General features: G+C 43.5%; 3 protein-coding genes across 7 annotated transcripts in view; 2 read left to right on the top strand and 1 right to left on the bottom strand.

The window, feature by feature from the left end:
• LOC109485289 (WD repeat-containing protein 54-like) overlaps window positions 1-2920 on the top strand; it is an 8314-nt gene extending 5394 nt beyond the window's left edge. The window contains exon 9 of the mRNA XM_019788801.1: window positions 1975-2920. Coding sequence (XP_019644360.1) covers window positions 1975-2106 — 132 coding nt within the window. The 3' untranslated portion in view covers window positions 2107-2920. The remainder of the gene's footprint in view (window positions 1-1974) is intronic.
• An 862-nt stretch (window positions 2921-3782) lies between these two features.
• On the bottom strand, window positions 3783-12178 carry LOC109485288 (HEAT repeat-containing protein 4-like). The gene is made up of 14 exons (XM_019788800.1): window positions 11293-12178; window positions 10939-11055; window positions 10656-10799; window positions 10192-10397; window positions 9850-9967; window positions 8273-8432; window positions 7698-7869; window positions 7248-7442; window positions 6799-6903; window positions 6470-6653; window positions 5986-6171; window positions 5470-5659; window positions 4951-5149; window positions 3783-4671 (listed from the first exon to the last, which is right to left on the bottom strand). Exons 1-14 carry the CDS (start codon window positions 12149-12151, stop codon window positions 3898-3900), a joined length of 3609 nt encoding a protein of 1202 aa, XP_019644359.1. The 5' UTR covers window positions 12152-12178; the 3' UTR covers window positions 3783-3897.
• Window positions 12179-17171: 4993 nt separating this feature from the next.
• LOC109485246 (cGMP-specific 3',5'-cyclic phosphodiesterase-like) overlaps window positions 17172-20695 on the top strand; it is a 32665-nt gene continuing 29141 nt past the window's right edge. For 3 of the 5 annotated variants that reach the window (XM_019788701.1, XM_019788698.1, XM_019788699.1), the window contains exon 1: window positions 17175-18514. In XM_019788701.1, the coding sequence (XP_019644260.1) occupies window positions 18222-18514 (293 nt within the window). In that variant the 5' untranslated portion in view covers window positions 17175-18221. Of the gene's footprint in view, window positions 18692-20695 lie in introns of all 5 variants that reach the window. The other 2 variants (XM_019788702.1, XM_019788700.1) reach the window with 2 other exon arrangements.

The raw sequence follows: 20695 nt of genomic DNA, 5'->3' as shown, positions 1-20695 counted from the left end.
CGATATTTGAACAGGATGGTGCTATCATGGTTTTCTGGCATGCCCTGGGAGCTGCAGAGAGTGTCAGTGGTGAGTGAAGATAATGCATGTACATATTTGTAGGTGCCTGTATCATATTTATACTGCATTGTATTGTTGTTGAAAACTATTTAAGAAGTACCTGGTATAGAGAAATAGATTAAATTTGTGACCTAATGTGTATGTCATCATTTTGTGTAGACACATTTTAACATGTCTCCTCCCCTCCCCTCCCAGGATACAGCACTTTTGCAAGAGGCGTGGCACCAGTAGCAGGAAACCTCATCTGTGTTGGTCAGTAAAGGGGTAGCTAGTAACCCATGAGTTATGATACAGTTGTACCTTGTTATCATATAACTATAAGAGAACAATAACTCTCTGCAGGTACACAGAATTTGACAGAGTAGCATATTTGTCAGTTGATGAATATGAAATATGAAACAATTTGGAAACATTACAATTACAATTCACACTAACATTTCAATCTTTCAGTTGTGATGAAGATGATTTTATGTTTTCCTCCAACATATTAGGCACTTCCTCTGGCAATGTGCTGTGTTTCAACATTCCTCCCAAGGGTCCCAACGTGACGTTAACAGAGACCATGAAGGGCCACTCCTCTGCTATCACTGACATCACCAGTACAGGGCACACAGGTGATACTGTGGTCACGGCTGACGACAGCGGGAATATCATTGTGTGGAAGGGACCAAAGTTTGTGGAAGTGACACGGATCTCTGGGAGCCGGTATGTTTTTCTTAGTCCCCAAGACAGTATCCAATAGGCAAGACAGTGTCCAACACTGCCGCCAAAGATTGGGTGAGCTGTCAGAAAACTGTATATACATGTAGAAGGTCACAACCAGGTCTGCTTGGAGAATTTGTTCTTGTGGCACTCCTAATGAAAAGTTCTATACCGAGACTAAGGTCCAAAAAGTTGTATCCTGTAGTTGAGAGGCACATGCCATTTTTAGGCCACATCCTAACTTTCTTGTTGTTCAAAACATGTTTTCCACCATGTGTTATCACCATATCTGTGCTTAGTCAGATAATTTTCATCTTTGTGTTGCCCATGAAATAACTCGCCGCTAAGTCTTCCCCTATGGTTCTCCACATAGGAACCCAGCCTGTTGCGTATGTCTGTGGAAGGACACAGTCATCGCAGCGTACAGTACTGGTCACATCCGCCTCTTCGGAGTGGAGACCGGTAACATCCACGCCGAGGTGTGCGCTCATGCTCGCTGGATCAGCTCTCTGGACATTTTACCTGAGTCTGGACAGGTAAGTGTTGTGGACTTGACCAGATATTACTGGGTAGCCTGACAACATCAAGTTTCTGTCAACCCTTCTGTCACTGGTCAGGTCCCTAGCACCTTGATGACCAACACTTCCAAGTCAGTAAAATTAGAAACATCTTAATCCTGTTGATGTATGCACATGTGCTAACATGGATCAAATATTGTCTTACAGAGAACTGTCTGTTACCATGTTGATAGTGTGTATATTGGAATACTAAAATTACTTTTGTTCTTTTCCCAGCTTTTATCAGCAAGTGAAGACTCATATGCTCGTATTTGGCAGCTCAAAAAGGGTAACACAACAGAGGTGGGCTTCCAAATTATTACACTTTAGCCATGCTTTTCTAGCCATTTTTTCACATCCCAACAGGATTTGGGTTTGAATGTGTAGTGGCAAGATCAAAATGGCAAGTTTTTTAATGTACTGTAGATCATGGATTTTGCTGTGATCTCTCCACCATGAATTCATGTCACTGCAAATATCCTAGGCTTCTTGTATGACATCTATACTACAAAATTGTTACAACTACAAATTTAGAACACCATTAAATCCTTTAAGTTATTTTCTCTCCTACTGTGAAATAAATCCACCTCAAAAAGTTTCACGATTTATAGAATGTGAACAATCTGACTGTTGTTTCCAATTCGTTGTCCTTTAGGTGGAACATGTCCATTCAGAATGTGTGACAGACATCCAGCTGTGTGGAGCCAAGTTCACCAGTCCGGAAGGGAAGGCCTTCGCCGTGACGGGATACGACACAAACGAGATCATCTACTATGTGCAGAACTAAACTTCATGTGCAAGAATACTCTCAGTATCACAAACCAAGTGACAGGGTTTTAACTCCAGTATGTGCATTGATGTTGGATGTAGTCCCTTTTGGTTTTTAACCAGGACAGTTATGATAATTTTTCACTTCATCATTGAATGCGGGAAAGAGCGATTAAGGGTCTAGAGATTCACCTTGTGCCAGAAAAGAGTGAAATTACTCTTACATTTTGATATCTGCAGAATGTGGTTAAAAGATGCATGGCCAAATTCTGTATGCAGCAACAGTAGGTTGTTTTAGACCTAAGGCCTAGAGCATACATGTAAGGCCTTGTGTTTGGATATTATGTATGAAGCAACCTTTGAAGTGTTGTTAAAGACATATGGTGTCCTTGCCAGAATCATACAGTGGCCTGAAACAATGGAAGGGAATACTTGAGGGTAAAAAGATAACTTCTCAAAAGAAATCGTCTCAATTTTATTGATGTACTAGCCAGCCTTGTTAGTATGAGTGTCTGAGTAATATTTATCAATCTTTTTTGGTTGTTTAGTTGTTGCAAGGAGCTTTCATCACACTTGTAGAACGTCCTTGGTTGTTGCACCCATTTTGTCCACTATGAATGTTTATAGGATATATATTTTTGTTGTGGAGTTGATTGATCACGGTGGAAGTCTTGGTGAATTAGAAGATCACGTGTAGATATGTGTATGGGACCAATACCAGAAGATACTTTAGAACTGAGAGCCAAGGTGCTATGTGTTTTGTGTATAGTACCTTTAGCCAATTGTGTTATGTTGTAGTACAGTAGCCTGGGTACCATCCGGATTTTCGCTCCGCAGTGAAAAAATCATTTTTTTCGAGCATTGCAGAGCAAAAATCTGGATGATACCCAGGGTAGTAGTACAGTGTAAATGTAAATGTCTGTTTTTGTAGTTTTTCTGTTGGTTTTTCCTTGTTGTCAGAGGTAAATATTGAGTCATAGTGTCAAACTATATGCTACACAAACTGTGATGATGAAGTATATCTTACTATTATGACAAATGTCTACTCTCAAATAAAATTATCAAAAAATAACACCTGACTGAGTGTACATGTTCTAGTTAATTTGCCTACCTGTCATGTACTGGACTGGTATACTATATCATAAGACATCCAACTGACTGAATCTGACAAGCAGCTTATAGACTGCAACCACGACACTACAAGTAAGTCTGCTCAGTAGATGGCTTAATAGAATAGGCAGTCCCATACATTGTATTTTGTAAAATTAACATTCTCTGAAATAAATCATATGTACCATAAATGGATATGTGGAATGAATCAAAATGGGTAACAAAATTTTTCCACATTCACAAAATTTCATTTTCGCGCAATCATATTTCAGAGCTCACATTACTGTTATACATTGATTCAAATAACTTTGATTCAAGTTGTACAAGTTAAAAAGTCAACATTTATTTCATATCAGTTGAATCTCCTCACACAAGATGAAAAATATAGTCCATAATATTTGACTCATTAAATATACATTACTGCAACTTGTATGGAAAAAAGCGTCATTTTTGTATGTCATTTGAATAAATGTACAGTCATGTACAATGGATACAAAATATGGGTGACTGTAATATCTACAATCTGAATTACGTTGCCACATCATTTTAAAGGCACAGGATTTATCTTAAGTTTTTTTTATATACAGATGAAAGTGTCTTCTTTCACTTTCTAATGATATGGATCAGTAACCATCGTCTGTCTTCATCATCATCTTCACCATCATTTTCATCCTTTTGCTCCATCACCTGTCAGGATCAGTTAATCATCTTCATCATCCCCATCATCATCATCTTCATCATCATCTTTGCCATCATCTTCATCATCAGCATCTTCATCTTCCCCCTGCTCCATCACTTCCTCGCCTTCCTCTGCCTCTTCCTCTTCTTCTCCATCATCTTCTCCCTCTTCTTCTCCCTCCTCCTCCCTGTGCTGAGCCTCAGGAGAAGCCGCTGACATCACAGATCCTGTAACCTCAGACTGAGGCACGTCAGATTCCTCAGTCTCTGCAGGTAACTTTGCTACTCCTGGCTTACTACCGACGCTCTGTTTTGATGACTCTACATCCGACACAGACTGTCCTGCTTGTGTTGCTTGTGAGGTTACCGTCTTCACGGTTCCTTCCGACATTTTGGATTCAGATTTAGTTCTGTCTACCGTTTCCTTATCAGTTGTGGCTGATCTTTGGTCCGTGGTTTCTGAGAGGGTGGTGTCCTCGTGGTGAATGACAAGCATCTGAACATCGTCCTCTAATGTTGGTACCCCAGCAGCTGGTTCAACCACCTCGTGGTACGTCTGTACTTGTGTCCAGTGGGTCTCCCCACTCTCCCCCTCCTCTGGAGTGGACTGTTCTGGCACTGCACGGTGTCCTTCAGGACTCAGACCTGCACTGGCCCTGCCGTGCAGTAGGGCTCGGATTTCAGCATCTGCAACGCTCCAGGGTGTATCGTTACGGTCCAAGCCATCCTCACTTACAACAATAGTGGGGTGGGCTGAGCTTCGACTCTTACTGGAACGACTGGGGACAGCTCGTTCCTGAGGTGTGGATAGAAAATATAGAAATAAGAGAAAGAACATTGGTTCACTCACTTAAACACTAAGCATGAGCGTCATTTTCTGTATCCTATGGTCCAAAGTAAATAACTTGTTTACATGTATAATCTTTGAAAACGAACTTGAAGGTAAGATTCGTAATTGACAAAAGTTTGCAAACTGGAGGGTTCTGCTGGCTATACAAGTTCAAATGATATATCAGAACAACGACATTATGCAATGTCCTTGCTCAGGAGCACACTGAGAAAACTTGTCCTGTACCTGTTTCACCGGAGGTTCTGAGGAGGACAACAGACGGTCTTTGTTCTCAGTCCTGTCATCCCGCTGTTCCTTCTTTGTAATCTTGGCAGCGATGTTCCCTCTAGTGCACAGTCTCCCCACTTCATTCTTAATTGCCTGCAGTGTCTCCAGGTCTCCAGTGGGAGTGAGCCCAAGAGATTGAAGAGCCTCCACTACTTCACTGTGGAGAGATCAAATTACTAATATTTCAGCAGTGTTCATACAAAATACATCAAATATAGCTATATGACACCATGTGTTCAGATTTTCTTACTTTACAATAAATACTGAATATCAAAGTTCTTTATCCCCAACCACTTGTTTACAAATGCTCTTGTATAGATTTATAAAAAATACTTTTTTGAAAGGTTAAACATCTGTCCTGGAAAGTAATCAACATAAAGAACACATCAGAATTGTGAAGAAAATTCACAATAGAGTTGTCCTACTACTAGTTTTGGAGAAGTGATAAGGTGGAAATATTGTCCATTGTCCTCCTACCTTCGTACGATGTCATCAGGCTCCACGATGGTCCTGTCCTGCAGGACAGCGATGACATCGTCGTCATGGAGACCCAGCTGGGTGATGGCGCGGCACGCCTGCGCCCGTACGCCCGGCGTGTCATCATACTTCAGCGCCCAGAGAAGCTTCTCCACGATCTCCTCCGTCATCATCCCGATCTGACCCAGGGCTGTGGGGAGGCAGGAGGGGGTGACAGCTGTTATTGTAAGTGCTGGTGTTGGTCTATAAAACTTAAAACAGACACTGATGTCATAGAGACTTTTGCAAGTTTTGACAGTATACCTGAGTGAGTGTTGGATGTTACCATGGTGAAAGTAAGTCATATTTGTGCCGAATATCTATAATAGTATGTAACTTTCCAGATATATTTGCGGGGCCGCATTGCTTGCAACTGGTATGAAAAAAAGACATCTACGACCCCCCCCCATCCTTCTGAATGGGACAGCCCTCATAGATTCATATACACAAGATAATAAACCAGTTCTGTCTACTGACCATGGATAGCATGAGCCTTGACCTTCCAGCAGGGGTCAAACTGCGCCATCTCCAAGAGCGTGTTGAGTGCTGCGTCGTCCGTGATCTTGAGGTGCCCTGCGGTGTTGCAGACTTCGATGCGGACAGAGATATATGGGTCCTGGAAACACTCCATGAAGGGAGGGAGCAGCCGAGCGGTCATGATGCCTGGGTGGAGATAAAGTGGTGTTATTTTATAGATACATGCGTACTTAAGCCTGATCTCTGCAACAGCTCATGGGACAAGGAAACAAGGTTGCTGAAGTGGAGAGGGTTGGGACAGGGTTGACTGACTGGATAATTTAAGCAGGTATGTATGTATGGTATATAAGAGAGCACATTTTCTATTCATTTGAACAAGTTATGTTGTATCCTTTTGTCTAGTGAACTAATTTGCTACAAGTCAAGGAAAAAGATAGTCTAAGTAGATTTCTGTAGTGTCTGTGAGTAGATGAAATTTACAAACCGAGGTGGCCGATCTTGTTCAGTGCGTCGATTTTCTCTCGTTCGTTGCCGTTGGTCAGGCGGAAGTGCAGGTCATTGTGGACCTCCTTCCCGTGCCCGGTGCGTCCCAGAGTCTGCGCGGCGGCCTTCCGCACCTCGCTGCTCCAGTCATGCCACATCAGTGTGGACAGCTTGTGCATCAGGTCCTGGGGGAGGGGGGCAGGGTTATCGTTGTTACCATGGCAACAAGAGCATCCATCTTCATTGCTAAGCACATCAAGAACTGTGTTTCAGTTGGAGACTGATTGTTTGAGGAATGTTTGGATAGAAAAATCAGTTTTGTGCTGTTACCTTGTTGATGGGTCCATACAGCTTGGGGATGACCTTACAGGACAGCACGCGTCTGGTCCAGCTGCTGCTGTTCAGCTGTTCAGCCAGCATGGAGTGGACCAGCGTCTGGAAGGGAACAGCAATACATTTAATGTCTGTCTGAAGACTTGGTGGAACAATGTGCTGTTACAATTTTACATTCAGGCCACAACAATTCAATTTCTTGGTTCTCAATTTTGTCCTAATTCTTGAGCCTGTGTTTTGCAGTGTTTTGGTCTGGAATGTCTTTGTATCAAGGGACACCTGGTTATGGACCTGAGTGTGATCTACTGGTAAATATCTAAAATGAATTTATGAATGAATGAATGGATGTATGAATAAATGAATGAACAAAGAAACATCACTAAATGGCCTGCCGAACAAACAAACAAACAATAATATTAACAAGAACTCTGGAGGTATTTTTGTACCGTGTTCTGACTCATCTTGCTGAGCATGATGATAGCCTGGTCTCGCCGCATGTCACTGTTGGTGTTGAAGAGCTGAAACACAATCTCGCTGACGATGTGCGGCTCCACCTCCCCCGCCGTGGCCAGGCACTGTGCCGCCAGCCAGCGCTGCGCCGGCCCTCCCTCCTGCAGCATACTGAACATCATGGCTCTCGCCTGTCAGGGAAGAACACACAGGGTTAAAACTACAGCCATAGCCAACCATGGGCTCCTAAACTTCTCCAGACCATGGTTGGAATTTGTTGGTCGGCAGATTTTTAAGTTAAACATATAGCCAATTGTTAGTTTTGCATGAGCCTTTACATTTTATTAATTCAATCTAATAACAGGTGCATACAGTTTTTGTGATTTTCATTGAGTGCTAAAATGTAAAAACGTCAGTGTGTATTTTTTTGTTGTTGTTTACATCACCTTGTCGTTGTGTCTGTCCATGGTGTAGAAGCAGATGGCAGATGCCATGCGCACTTTGAGCACAGGGTCCTCCAGCAGTCGCTCCACCCCCTCCACCAGCCTGCTGGGCAGGACGCCCTGTTTGGGGCCAGTCTCCGCCTTCATCACAACCATGCCCGAGTCGTTGGACATACTGGAAGGAAAAGGTTAGAGAAGTCTGAACACACTTCTTTGGTTTCACTTCGATCCTATTTTAACACACACACACACGAAATGGCTGGTGAGCTACACAATTTGAAACTTTCCCAACAAAACAACAAAGAAAAATGGCCAATGAAAATAATACCACTTCTTTTGACTTAACCCTGTCCCTACCTTAAAAAAAATGACTGCTACACATTTACTGGTAACACTTTTCCAACAAGCAAACAAACAAAAAACAAGACATGGCCAATCAAAACAAAATAGAGCAACCTTTCCCCTATTTTACAAAAAAATAAGCACATCATCTATTCAATTTTACAATTTCCCAACAAACAAACAAAGAAACAAAAAACAACAATGACCACTCAAAACAAACATCAAAGTATCCCTACTCGTCCTCAGGTAGAGCGCGATGAGCGGCGGCCCGGCAGCAGACCGTCACCGCGATGAGGCGCGTGATCTCGTGCACGTCCTCCATGGACTCCAGCAGGCTGTCAATAGTGCAGTCCTGCCACTGGTTCTTCAGGTAGAACTTGTCTCGCCACTCCTCAACTGCAACATTTGTTTATGGTTATCTATTTATTTGTTTATCTGTTTATTAAAATTCACCTTACATGTGGAAGGAGTCAGAGAACAGGTGTGACTCAATGTACTGGCTCTCATGACAGCATGGTGTACAATAATTGCAAGTTAAAAAGAAAACCAGGATATCAAGTAAGACAAACACTGACAGCATGATAAACACAGAAACATAGTACATACAACATGATTGAACATATTGCACTACATGTATTAGAGTCCTAAGCTGTTTAAAACCATTTATTGTTTATTTCTACTATAAACAAGATTTGAACTATGAAAAAAACATGATACAACTGTGCAAGGGAGGCCAGAAACTTGACCTGCTTTTCTTCTTCAGTTTATTTCTCCATTGATATAACGTTACCAATTTGTGGAGGTCATAATAAAGATTAGGAAGCTCAACATTTCAGAGGGGCAAAATGCTGAAAGAAAAACAATAAGTACACCCCAAAAGAACAATGATCCAGGAACAACTCAAACACTAATAAACCACTCAACTTCTCAAAAATTCCAGGCATTCCGGAACAGAATGAAATCAAAGTTGATTATCAATATCAGGCAAATTGATAATAAAGAAGCAGGTGCCATCCAAAATGTCTGTCAGTAAATGTTTTTGACAACACCTTTTCCTTGCTGAACCTTACGGTTATAATGTAACGAAACTTGCTTCACAGGATGCTTTCGAGGACCAAAGGGCAGAAGAGGGGGCAGGTTCAGCACATCTGACAAGATTACAGGTAACTTTTAGCAAAAAAAGGGAAAGTGATCTCAAACCAGGTCACTGAAGAGCTTATCTTCCACTGGTCATGACAGAAAAGACAGACAATATGTACAGTATTTACAGGTTCATCATACCAGGGAAATTCCCCTAGCTCTTTTCGACAAGTACAATGCGAACAGTGGACCACGGCTAGGTTACGTGCCTGTCTATCCATCCTTTACCCAATATCATCCTTGTCCATCCTCCTCTAGACAGCAATGTGGCAGAAGAGACAGAAAAGAGCATGTAATGGATGAGTTACAGCATTAGAAAAGGAAGACTTAAAAATTTACTTAAAACAGATTTCCAGAAGGCTCACAATTGAATGATGGAACGATAGAAACATCTCGAGCCTACCACCCAAGCATGCTGCTACATGTACTTAGAAAGAAGACAGGGCTCATTCATTTTTAGGAATAAGTGCATTGGTGCTACTTGCATACTAGCACACAATGGTACTTAAAACTTTACTTCAATTATACACAAATGCATGTACATGTATCTAGTGCACAACAGTCAAAGATTATGATAACAGGTGCACAGCTCCAATTTGGGGTGCACCAGAATTCATATTATGTACCAGTATATAAGAAACTAAAGATTAAACTGTCGGTTGTTAGTTGTTACCTATTCTCAACAGCGGGTCAGCATCCCGTTCCTCTCGAGCCTTCTGTTTGCCATCGTCTCGCTTCTTTGGTGACGTGTCCTCAGGCTTGGGTGGAACAACGCCCCCTTCTGATGCAAACTGGAACAACAAGGTGTTCATCAGTCAGTAGGAGGAAACATCAACTGTTGTAGCCTACTTGTTGACTTGAAGTGTTTGAACCAGCCTTTCAGACTATTGCTTCAAATCAAAGGGAAGAAGGTAAATGTAGATACCACATCCCTTACTCTTCTAACTTTACTACCGGTACATCAAGATTGCACAGTACATTGTTTCTAAGATATTAGGAGACACATCAGACTCACATCAGCAGGCTCGGGCAGTTTGGTCCAGCGCTGCAGACCCCTGATGATCTTGGTGGGTTTCCTGGCTTGTTCCCTCTCCTCCTCTGATAGCCACATGAGCGGGTCTGGTGGGTACTGAGTCTGTAGTTCAGTCTTGTACTCTGCATGACTGTCCATGAATATCCTGTGTTTGTCTCCAGTCTTCTGGTACACTTGGCTGGCCATACCTACAATAGGGAAGAAGAACCACAAATTAGAGTCTGTATGTTACAGAATTTAGACTTGAGATATATGTAGCATTAGCCATGTTCATCAATTAGTGAAACAACACTTTTTTACGCTAAGTAACCTGTACTTTCGGAAACAATGCCTTCAAATATGCACCTGTATTCATTACAAGAAAAAGTCAAGTTGGAGACTGCAGTTGTAACAAAAATCAAGGAACACATTTTACCATATACTGTTATTAAAAACTCTAAACCTACCTGAGAGCAGTTCCCTCTCAAACTGGTTGGTGGTTCTGTAGATGAAGACCTCCAGGGCAGGGTTCAGCAGCTCCTCCAGGGTGGGAGGGGGCGGCGGCTTTAGGGGCTTCACCTGAACCACTTCAGCTGTGTTGTTAGTGGCACCTGAAGTCATGAATAATAATAAATCTAGTCATCCAATCTTCTCTTGATACATGGCTAGATTAACATGGGTCTGTTACAGTGATATAAACTATGTAATGTACAATGATCTAGTCAGGTGTAAAACCACATCGAACCTTACCTGGTTCTCTGTACTCCACTTTCTTGGAATGTCTCCCAGGAAGCTGGTAATATGTGCCCAGAGTCTGGGTGGGGTCCTCATAGGGTACAACAGACTTGGACTCGGGTGGTGTGGGCACTGTGGATCATAGTATACATGTACATGTCAGACACTTGGTGTGGATGAAAATTGTATTCAACATTAAAGTCTTTCAAATATACAACAAACTGTAACAAATAGGCATTGGAGACAACTGCTTGTCATTGTTGCTAAGGCTTAAACTTTATAGATGGTCTGAATCTGAAAGAAAGGAGCACAAATAATTGTGGGACTGGTTTTGTAACATGTTGGCATCAAATGTTTTAGCTCACTTACCCTTTCCTTTGGACGTTTCTTGTATTGTTACTTTCTTTTTGGAGCGATCTTGTTTCAAACTCAGTGATGTTTCCTCCTTGTACACAAACTCTGGCCTCTTCCCGTATCTCTGCTCCAGAAACCTGTCCAGTCGTTCCTTCTGTTCCCCCGCGGGAACTCTCTCCCGTACGATCCACCGCGCCGTGCCACGACTCAGCTTGGTCATGACGTACTCATCCCAGTCGTGTGGTGCCTTCATCCTTACAACAGGAATCGGTGCCTCCACTTCCACATCAGTCTCTACTTTATCTTTCCCCTTTTTCTGCCCTTTTCCCTCCTTGACTTCTGTAAGGAAAGTTCCTGTCTGAGGCTCAGTCATTTCTTCATCTTGTGCCTCCTGCCTTTGTTGTTCCTTCTTGCCCAGAGGCCTTAACCTGTAAGGATGTCTCCTCTGCAGGTGACAGGGCAGGTGTTTCGTGTCCAGACCCCTGCGGTCGTGTCGCCCATCCACCATCTTGGGCCTGGCTGTTTTCACCTTGATGATGTTACGGTAGTCCAAGGCTTGTTTTAGTCTGTCCAAGCTGTACGGAAGTGTGTGCACGGCACGCGATTCTACTACATCCTGCGTGAAAGTCAAATCGCAGCTGATCTTCTTCAGGTAGGCCGTAGGGACGTGGGTTTTCTCTCGTGTGAGATAGGTGACGGGAACAAAGGGGCTGCTCGGTGCGACTGAAGCGTGGTCGCCGACCTGTGGTATTTTGATTCCCGACCCGACAGGAAACAAGGGTCGGTCCACAGACCCAGGGCCGTGGTAGCTGGAGGGAGGGGGGTGGTAGCTGGTGGGACGGTCGATGGAGTTGCGGTGCTGACTGGTAGACATTGTGGCAGTGTTCTCAGCAACTAAACTTTGGTCCTGTCAAGTAAGGAAATGGCCTTTATCAAGTCTTGAGCTGGGGGGGATGGTAATCGAACATTTTAGTGTACCTATAAATTAGGTCCCCTTTTTTGTTGGTAGTGATACAAGTTATATCACTAACGTTACCAACAAAAAAGGGCCCTAATCTATAGGTACACTAAAATGTTCGATTAATACTTCTAGTATCTGTATAGTAGTAGAGTAGAGTAGAGTAGAGTAGAGTTCATTCATGCCGGGTAGGAGTCCTGCTCCAATTATTTGGGCCGCTCTTCAGTATATTCAGTTCAGAACATAGGCATAGATTTACGTGCAATCCCAGGTCTTTACAACGCCTTTCTACAACTTGCATGATGTGTATGATCATGATGCAGCTTTGAAGCATTTACTGCAGATGCTTAGTTATAGTTTATGCAGCTAGACATAGAGTACACATCGGAAAATCCCTACTAAAATCTACGCTATTTCTGCGGTTTTATAATATTTTGAGCAAAATGTAATCAATCAACACTTACTATGAAATATCCAGAACCACGTCTACATCACGGCTTGGTTTGAATTTTCCATCATACCTTGAAAATTACCACATCAAACTTTTCGAGGCTACAAACTTTCCTATCTGGGCGCCATCTTTGTTTACCGGTGTTTCTACGACAACTGTGAACGAGAGTGGCACTCTCGTACCCAGGACTATTGTTACAGCATCCTGTTAAAAGCGACCTCTATCAAATTAAACTCAAACTGCATTACGCCAGGTGGTTACGTTTCAAATACACGAACTTTTTTCTGGGCATGCAGTGTATTTTCACAGACAATAATGTTTTGGCAGTAAAGGAATATTTCAGTCAGATTCGAAAGAAAATTTCGGCTCGTTAAATCCCATCTAAAGGCCCAGGGAAATTGCTCGAGAAATCACCAGTATCAAAGTTTCCGCAAGGCAATTAGGATCGATCTGGTAACATACGTCGTACGATCGCCTTACGATCGCCAGGCACTCTTGGGAAAGTCTTTATCGTTCAAATTTGTCTTATATAGATCCTTGTCGGCGGCGGTTGAAAAGTTTGTCACAGCCTGCCACGGCATCAAAACTAACAATGACCTTGGATGGCCTAAGAAGAATGTGGCCGCGCGCCGCAAAGAAGGAACAGTTATTGTAATGCCAGGCAACTTTTTTATAAAAATCTACACTCCTCCTATCACTTGATCTCTTACACCCACAAGGACAAAACTGACGTCGGCCTGTCTTTGGAAGCCCCCGTATTTGGACGTATTTGATCTTGATAAATCTCCGCCCAAAAGCGCTCATTGCGATCCCTGTACGGGAGGAGCGAAGGAGGGATTGTAGCGGGGAACGTGGGTAAGCTGTCAGAAGGTGGTCCCTGCAAGCTAAAATTTCATATTATATCCTCAAGCGAGGAACATTGCAAAGGCTGATTACCTGAGGTGTAAGGGTTATTTCGAAACGGAAAACAAACAAAAATGCAATAGAATTCTGATGCACACACACACACGCACCGAAAACAACACTAGAGACACACACGCGTCGCATTTATTCTGGACGGTCCCCAAAAATTTAGCCATTCGAAAAGCTGCATGTGAGGTCATTTTGGAATTAGGAAAGAAGCGTAACGTGCGCAAATCTATGAAAATCTAATATATACCTCCTGGCACGCTTGTAAATGCCATCTCTGTTTAAGTCACAACAGAACCGTTAAGAACCAAATCAGCCCATACGCACCACCTAAAGAGCTGTTTGGGCCTTAACGACATATCTGATGGTAGGTGACTGCCTGGATGTGGCTCAGAACTCTCAGGCAAGCTATCTGTCTCACACCTGTGGCGCCACAGTAAGGCATCTATCTGACGGCAGTCACCAGTATATAACGGTGGCGCTTATCGACAAAAACACAGCCTCCGTCCCCACATTTTATTTTACTATGATATATATGGTCGGCATGACCACTTATTGCTTTCTCGCGGTAAATCCCGTGGCTTTACCAGCGCTGACGTGGCAGTGGGGAAGCTAACACAACCCGCAGGGCAATAACTCCTGCCGTACACTGTGATTACCCACATGCATCATGGGGGGAAATCTGGGCGGGCAGTGCGTTCAGCAGGGCTGTTCCATTGGACATGGGAAATACTAGAAAGAAGTGGGGTTGAGAGATTGAGATGCAGACCACGTATATTATAGCAACCCACCAATTGACAGTAGGGGTATAGATAGCGCTAAACCAAGGCTCAAAGAAACAACGCTCGCAGTTAGATGTGCAAAGGTTAGACGTGACAGCTCGTTCGGTGTAATATAGCCAGCTGCCACCGCGTCGCGTGCCTGTGAAGCTGGCGTGTTATGCCGAATATCGGTTATCATCTGGCTGTACACCATGATACAGATTCTCGTAGCTTCTACTTTTACATGCTTGAATCCGGTTGTGTACGACATTTCGTTTTGAACCGAGCAATAAAAAATATACATTCACCCCATCCATCTTGGTCCGTCCCTTGATTCAAACTCAATTACCTTATATACTACGCTATTTAGGCCACTTACCCTTAATCACAAGTACGTGCATCAATGGCTTATCCAATCATACTTCGACAGAATTCCTGTGCAGTCGCCAAAATCACATTTAGTAAGTCGGTTAATTAAATGTAGCAACAAGCAAACATGTAGCGCGATATTCGTCCCCACATGGCTGGTTGAAAACAGAATTACCGATGGATATAACGAGGTTATCTGTGTTGTTTGTATAATATATTGACCCGAAAAATCCTGCATGTAGTCGCCTGGTAGCCCGGATACCAACCGTTTTAGTTTCAGTGCGCTCTCACTGTAGCTTCCCCGTCAGGACAAACTCGTTCCTAAGAAAAGTCGACTTCACAGACTAACAGACATAAGTACTGAGGGACGATCCCTTACCCATCCAAGCCACATTGCAAAGATTTCATGACGATTTATTTGTCTTTCCATTCTTGTGACGTCAGAGCAATCCGGTTGACAGAGCCAGGTACGGTCCCACCTACACAGTTTATATCCATTAACTACCGATAGAGGGGTTCTCCCTGCCCACTAGTACTAAACACCAAACAAAAGTTCACCTATTTTAATGGCTATTTTGAAACTCTTTTGTCAACATGTCAGAACGTACAGCTCAAAATACCAGTAACCTGGGTCACTCACACTTACTAGGTTAAACAATCGAATTTGTAGGTCTGGTTGATGACCGGCCCTGTAATGTTAAAGGGGACAGTTCAGGGAATTTCTTAGTTGGTGCACCTCTTCAAATATCCGAAATTCTTTACACTATCAATTTGCTGTGTACGCAACCGTGTTTTTTAATCATTGTACTTGAAACGCTCCTCTGGTAAAACACCGCTTGCGTACGTGATTTGAAGTCTATCCTCCGTTTTCCTGAATAGAGCAGGGGGATCACGGGGGATTTTCTCTCAGAGCAGCCGTCCCAACAACACGACAAGGAGGTTGACCTTTCGGAGAGAAGCCCTGAGTGAGCCCAAAGCACCGTCTTTAATCCTACGCAAACGTGAAAGGTCCGCGCTCTATAGGAAAGCCCATTGGCATGACGTCACGGAACGCGCGCATATGGAGTCACTGCCCAATGTTGTACTTTTGTCTGTTCTTGGAACGGTTTTAAGGATAAGCGCTGCAAACAGTTGTAGGATACGTTGTCTAGTGACGGTAAACCCAAGCAGAAAATCATCAAGACCCCAAGTTTTAGTGCAGTTTCGACATTTTCTCGGATTTCACACCATTGCTCTGGAAAGTACACGAAGGCTTGTGGAAGGAGAGTGTGGACCGTCACTCAGTATGAAGGGCAAGGTTAGGGAGTTTCTTCTCTCATATAGATAAATAGTCGTTTAGTAAGAACGTGTACCAATGGCACAATCAATAGAATTCTAATGCGTTAATTGACGGAGGTGTGCAAAATATGAAAATGCAATCAAGAAGAGAGAAAAAAGAAATTGTCAATGTTTCCTAGAAGAAAGATGACTGAAGAAAATATGTGTTCCTTTCCTCCCCTCTCTTTCAATGTAGAAATGTATACTATACGCCATTTGGGGCTGCTGTGTGTAGGTGGAGATAATGATATCAATATCCCTTAACTATATATTTTATCTTATCCACCGCGTGATGATTTGGGTTTTTAGAATTGTTCTTACGACGATGTATTTGTCATTTCATTCTTGTGACGTCAGAGCAATCCAGTTGATACAACCAACACTCGAGCGTTTTAAGCGGCCGCAAATACTTGTAATGAGTAAAGTGATCCACGCATGGCAATGACATATTTAGGGCGTCGCTCCACGTGTGAGCTTCATAATCAATAACCATCAACATGTGGCACAGCAAGAACAGGGCTGGTCATCAGACAACAGTTGGGAGACAATCCAATAATGTCAAGTCTCTTCTCCTATAGCTATTAATATCGATCAAAGAATCTGCCAATATTTTGCAATTTATGTAAAGTAAAGACGAAGACAAAGTGCATTTACTGTGATTTAATGTTATTTAATAGAGATAGAAATTTTCTTTTACGTCGAGTAGTAAGTAAATTCCTCACTTTGGATCCTTCACGAGAGAACTGAGAAATTTGTAATTACATTCCATTCCTTACATACCATAAATCAAGTCCATTGGTATCATAAGTAATCTTAATCCTCCTACATGTACACAATTTCCAAGAATTCCAGAAGCGGGAGGACGCCGAATGTATTAATGTATATTAGATGTCTTTATAGTATATGTGTATGGCTGTGTAAACGCGTGACCTGTGCTTACCCCAGTGGGTCATTAAAAATACAATAAATTAGAAATACAATAAAGCTGTTCTTTATTGTTTGCTACTGATAAACATACCTTTATGAACATAAACGCATTATTCTGTTCCTATGTTTTGTCAGCACTCGGGCCCTTCTTTAAGTGTTGAGCCAATAAATATGCACCAACACAGACACAGTTGCCGTTCCCCTTTGACCTCAAGCGTTGGCAACCCCCCGGAAACAACATGTATTTTTACAAGGCGGATATTTTGGCGAGCGTCCACCGACATGCCTGTCTTTAGAGATAAACATACGTCTACATTTTTGATCACCAATGACCGTGACCCTGTGATAGAACCCCACTCCCCACCCCCTGATCCAACAATGAACCACCCCCAGTACACCTCTCACTCTGCGCTGGATTGTTGTTAGAAGCCACACTCAGAAAAAGCTTGTCCTTGTTCTCATTATTCACGTCCTTCATGATTCAATCGACAGCGTGGCTCCTGTGATTAGATTTTGTGACCGGTGATGTAAAGGTTTTAATTTGTTCCTCTGGGTAACGTTGCTCCGTGTTTCTGAGGTAAACAATATCGGACTGGGAAGCCGCCCGGAATCAAATTAAGATTTTCTCACCCCCGGAACACGCGCAACCGTGCCTGGATGTTTCAGACTGAGGGCTGAACGGACGTGCTTTCTGCCTGAACCTGATCTGCCATGAAGCCAGGAGGCTTGTAGAGGTGAGCTACTCATAGTGGACTATTGTACGGTTGATTAGAGAGGCCTATGTGAGCAGTCTTCAGTCGTCGAGGGGGCATTCCGTTGTTGTGTTCGTGTTTGTTGGCGGGGCCCGTGTTCGCTACTGGGTGTTCGCGCCCAGCGGAGTCCACCTGACTCAACAGGTATACTCATACAGAATCACCGTCGGGGCAATTCACGAAAACTAACAATTAGTCGCGCTCACAAGTGGAGTAAAACGTGACGGAGACAATGCTGTTTACGGACGATATCGCTGGACGCCTTGCATGGGTAAACTGTGTGTGGTTGTGAGTCGAGTGCACCGCCAGACCAGGCCCAATCACGATGCATGTCTCAACCCTGCCTACAATCGATCACGGAGCAATATTTCGTGTTGCAGACCGCTGACAGGTAGTCGAAGCGTCTTCTTTGACAGAGACCATCTGTGTACGTCCGTCAAAACGGACCAGTTGTACAGTGAGCAGCGCTGGTAGGTCTCGCAGACGGACACACAGCGGCCATGGCGGCTGAGGAGGACGGGGGGATCAGTCGCGAGGCCGTGCTGAATTACCTGGACTCGCACCCGGAATTTGCCGGGGAGTATGTCGCGCGGGAGCGGGCTGCGCAGGGACGGGAGGGAGCTCCGGGCTCCGGCCTGGCCAACCACTGGCAGGCTCAACAGCTGCTGTCCCGCCGGAGGGGCTCCCGACACTTCGACCACCACCCGGAGACCGCCCCCGGCGTGTCCATCTTCTTCCCGCGGCGGCCCCTCTCTCCCGCGCGGCGGTACAACTTGAGGAAACGATCTCCCAGGAAACAGCCGTCGCGAGAGAAACTCTCCAAACTGAACGAGCTGGATCTGATGCTGGAACTGATCAGGGACATTGCCAATGAGCTGGACATGACCAACCTGTGCCACAAGATCCTGACCCATGTCGGGATCCTGACCAACGCCGACAGGTGCAGCCTGTTCCTGGTGAAGGGTAGCAGGTGAGACGGACACCAGATTTTCCCACAATTTTCACGTCTGTCTTTAAAGCGTCTATAGAATTCACAGTCGGTTGTCTGAAAGGGGTGGAGGTGAAAAGCTATTTATGGACAAACACTGTCCGATAACATTGAAGCTTTATTGACGCAACAAAAGTACAGTGACTTTCAAAAGGTTAGCTACAAACTACAAAATAGAATTACAAAACATGGAACAAATCATAGAATTCTACTTACCAACCAATAATGGCATCTATTATAGTCCATTACTATCAGGTGGGGCTAATCCTGGGTTTCATTACCTTTGCATTCTTGTATGTATAAACCTATTTTTGCATTGTGCGAGTTGTCACATGAGGGGGGGGGGGTGCATTTTGTAAACAGCTGCCACGGTCGGTTGAACCTCAACCTTTCTACATATTTCCATGTTTCGTGTATTCCGGACTGTGACGTTGTAAATTGACTGTAAACCCGTGGCCTGTGGACACAATAATTTATTCCTTCTACTTGAATGGAGGTGTTTTAGTTTTACAACAGGTCGTTTTCGTGATTTATGTTTTTAACTGCGTTTTTCTACTATGTACAAGAAATCAAGCTTAATTTGCTTGTGCCTCGGGAGGGCGGAGGCGCGCTGTCATGTTGCATTATTCACTTCTGTGCACCCGTGAAGAAACTTTTCTACAGCCGAATCTAAGACATGTTTGTGTAGCTGTAAGATGGATGAATCACTTAGAATCAACACATAGGGCACGATCAATATCCGTTACTAGGATGCCGTGTGCTCTGTTAGCCTTGAAATGATCGATGCGTCTGAAGCATCGAGTTCTATTTACATCCCTAATTTCCTGTCGTCCTGGTCTGCTGATTATGATAATAATGTAATAAAGACGACCTTTATTGGACATATATGCCCACTGGGGTTAGTACAAGTCACTAAAAGAGTCACGGTTTACAGATACTAGTACTATAGTAAGTAAATTCGGCTTCTTCTCGCTTTGGCGTGATGGTGAAAATGTAATAACAGATATACGTTTTTGACATATTATGATCAAAGGTTTGTCTAAACTCATTGGAAATATGAATTTGTCTGTATTACTTAGACGTATGAGGAAGGGAAACATAAATTCTATCAGTGTATAAAGTTCAACTTTATTTTCTCTCTGCTGTACAATTTACAAAATGGTGTCCATCTTTTATTCTATTTTACATTACAGTATCGACATATCTGTTGTTCCAGGGGAGTGCTGTCCTGTCTTCCGGTTTGAATGCGTAGTTTGTGGCATGCAGCTGATCCGCAGTTTTGTGATTACAGTATTGGTCTCTTAGTGATTACGTAAAATCACATCCTATCTCAGCCGTTATTACTGGTGAATGATTATGGCAGAAAAATTCATCGACAACGTTGACATTTATCCTCCTCTTGGTAAATACCACCCAAGGCACACGAGTGGAAGGCGCCTAGCCTATACTTTTGCGACATTTCCCTAGTCCTGCACAAGTAATGACTACCTACGTATATATAGCTATTTGCTCTCTAATAGTAATACAGGGAGTCACGTAAAACGAGAGCTCATCGGTATGCCGCGGCTAGCAGCGCGCGGTGGATCCAGGATAAATTGCGCGTGTGAACGGAAGCGGTTCCCCACCTTTAAGTGTACACTGTCGACCTGCGTAACCCGCGACCCCGGAGAACTCCAAATCTGTGCTGTCGGTGTTAACAGAGAAAACTCGTCTTTCACGGCCGTGTTCTATGTAACGTTAACTCGTCTTACTACTTAAAGAAGCACGGACTCTTTCAAAAATGTGCTCAGGGGACGTTTCTAATACAACTCTCCAAAATCCATCACAGTGGTAATGTACGTAGTTATAAATTGATTCTGACGCTGACTGGGTGTACAGGTAGTTGTTGAAACAACATCTAGCTGGCTGCAATCAGTCTTCATTTCGTTCCACTACACGTGTCTTCTTATATTCCCTGCAAACAGCCTTTATAAGTCCTGGAGTTTC

This window comes from Branchiostoma belcheri, unplaced genomic scaffold (genome assembly GCF_001625305.1).
Source record: "Branchiostoma belcheri isolate BF01 breed outbred unplaced genomic scaffold, Haploidv18h27 scaffold74, whole genome shotgun sequence".
NCBI classification, from domain to species: domain Eukaryota; kingdom Metazoa; phylum Chordata; class Leptocardii; order Amphioxiformes; family Branchiostomatidae; genus Branchiostoma; species Branchiostoma belcheri.
This window is presented reverse-complemented; position numbering and strand designations above follow the sequence as displayed.

What these genes read in the sequence shown, in the direction of transcription:
- LOC109485288 (XM_019788800.1), bottom strand. Translation starts at nt 12,151, where the DNA reads ATGTCTACCAGTCAGCACCGCAACTCCATCGACCGTCCCACCAGCTAC. An exon ending in AACTGCCCGAGCCTGCTGAT is followed by an intron (nt 9,968 to 10,191) that starts GTGAGTCTGATG and finishes TTGTTGTTCCAG; the next exon opens with TTTGCATCAGAAGGGGGCGT. An exon ending in GAACAAGATCGGCCACCTCG is followed by an intron (nt 6,172 to 6,469) that starts GTTTGTAAATTT and finishes ATCTCCACCCAG; the next exon opens with GCATCATGACCGCTCGGCTG.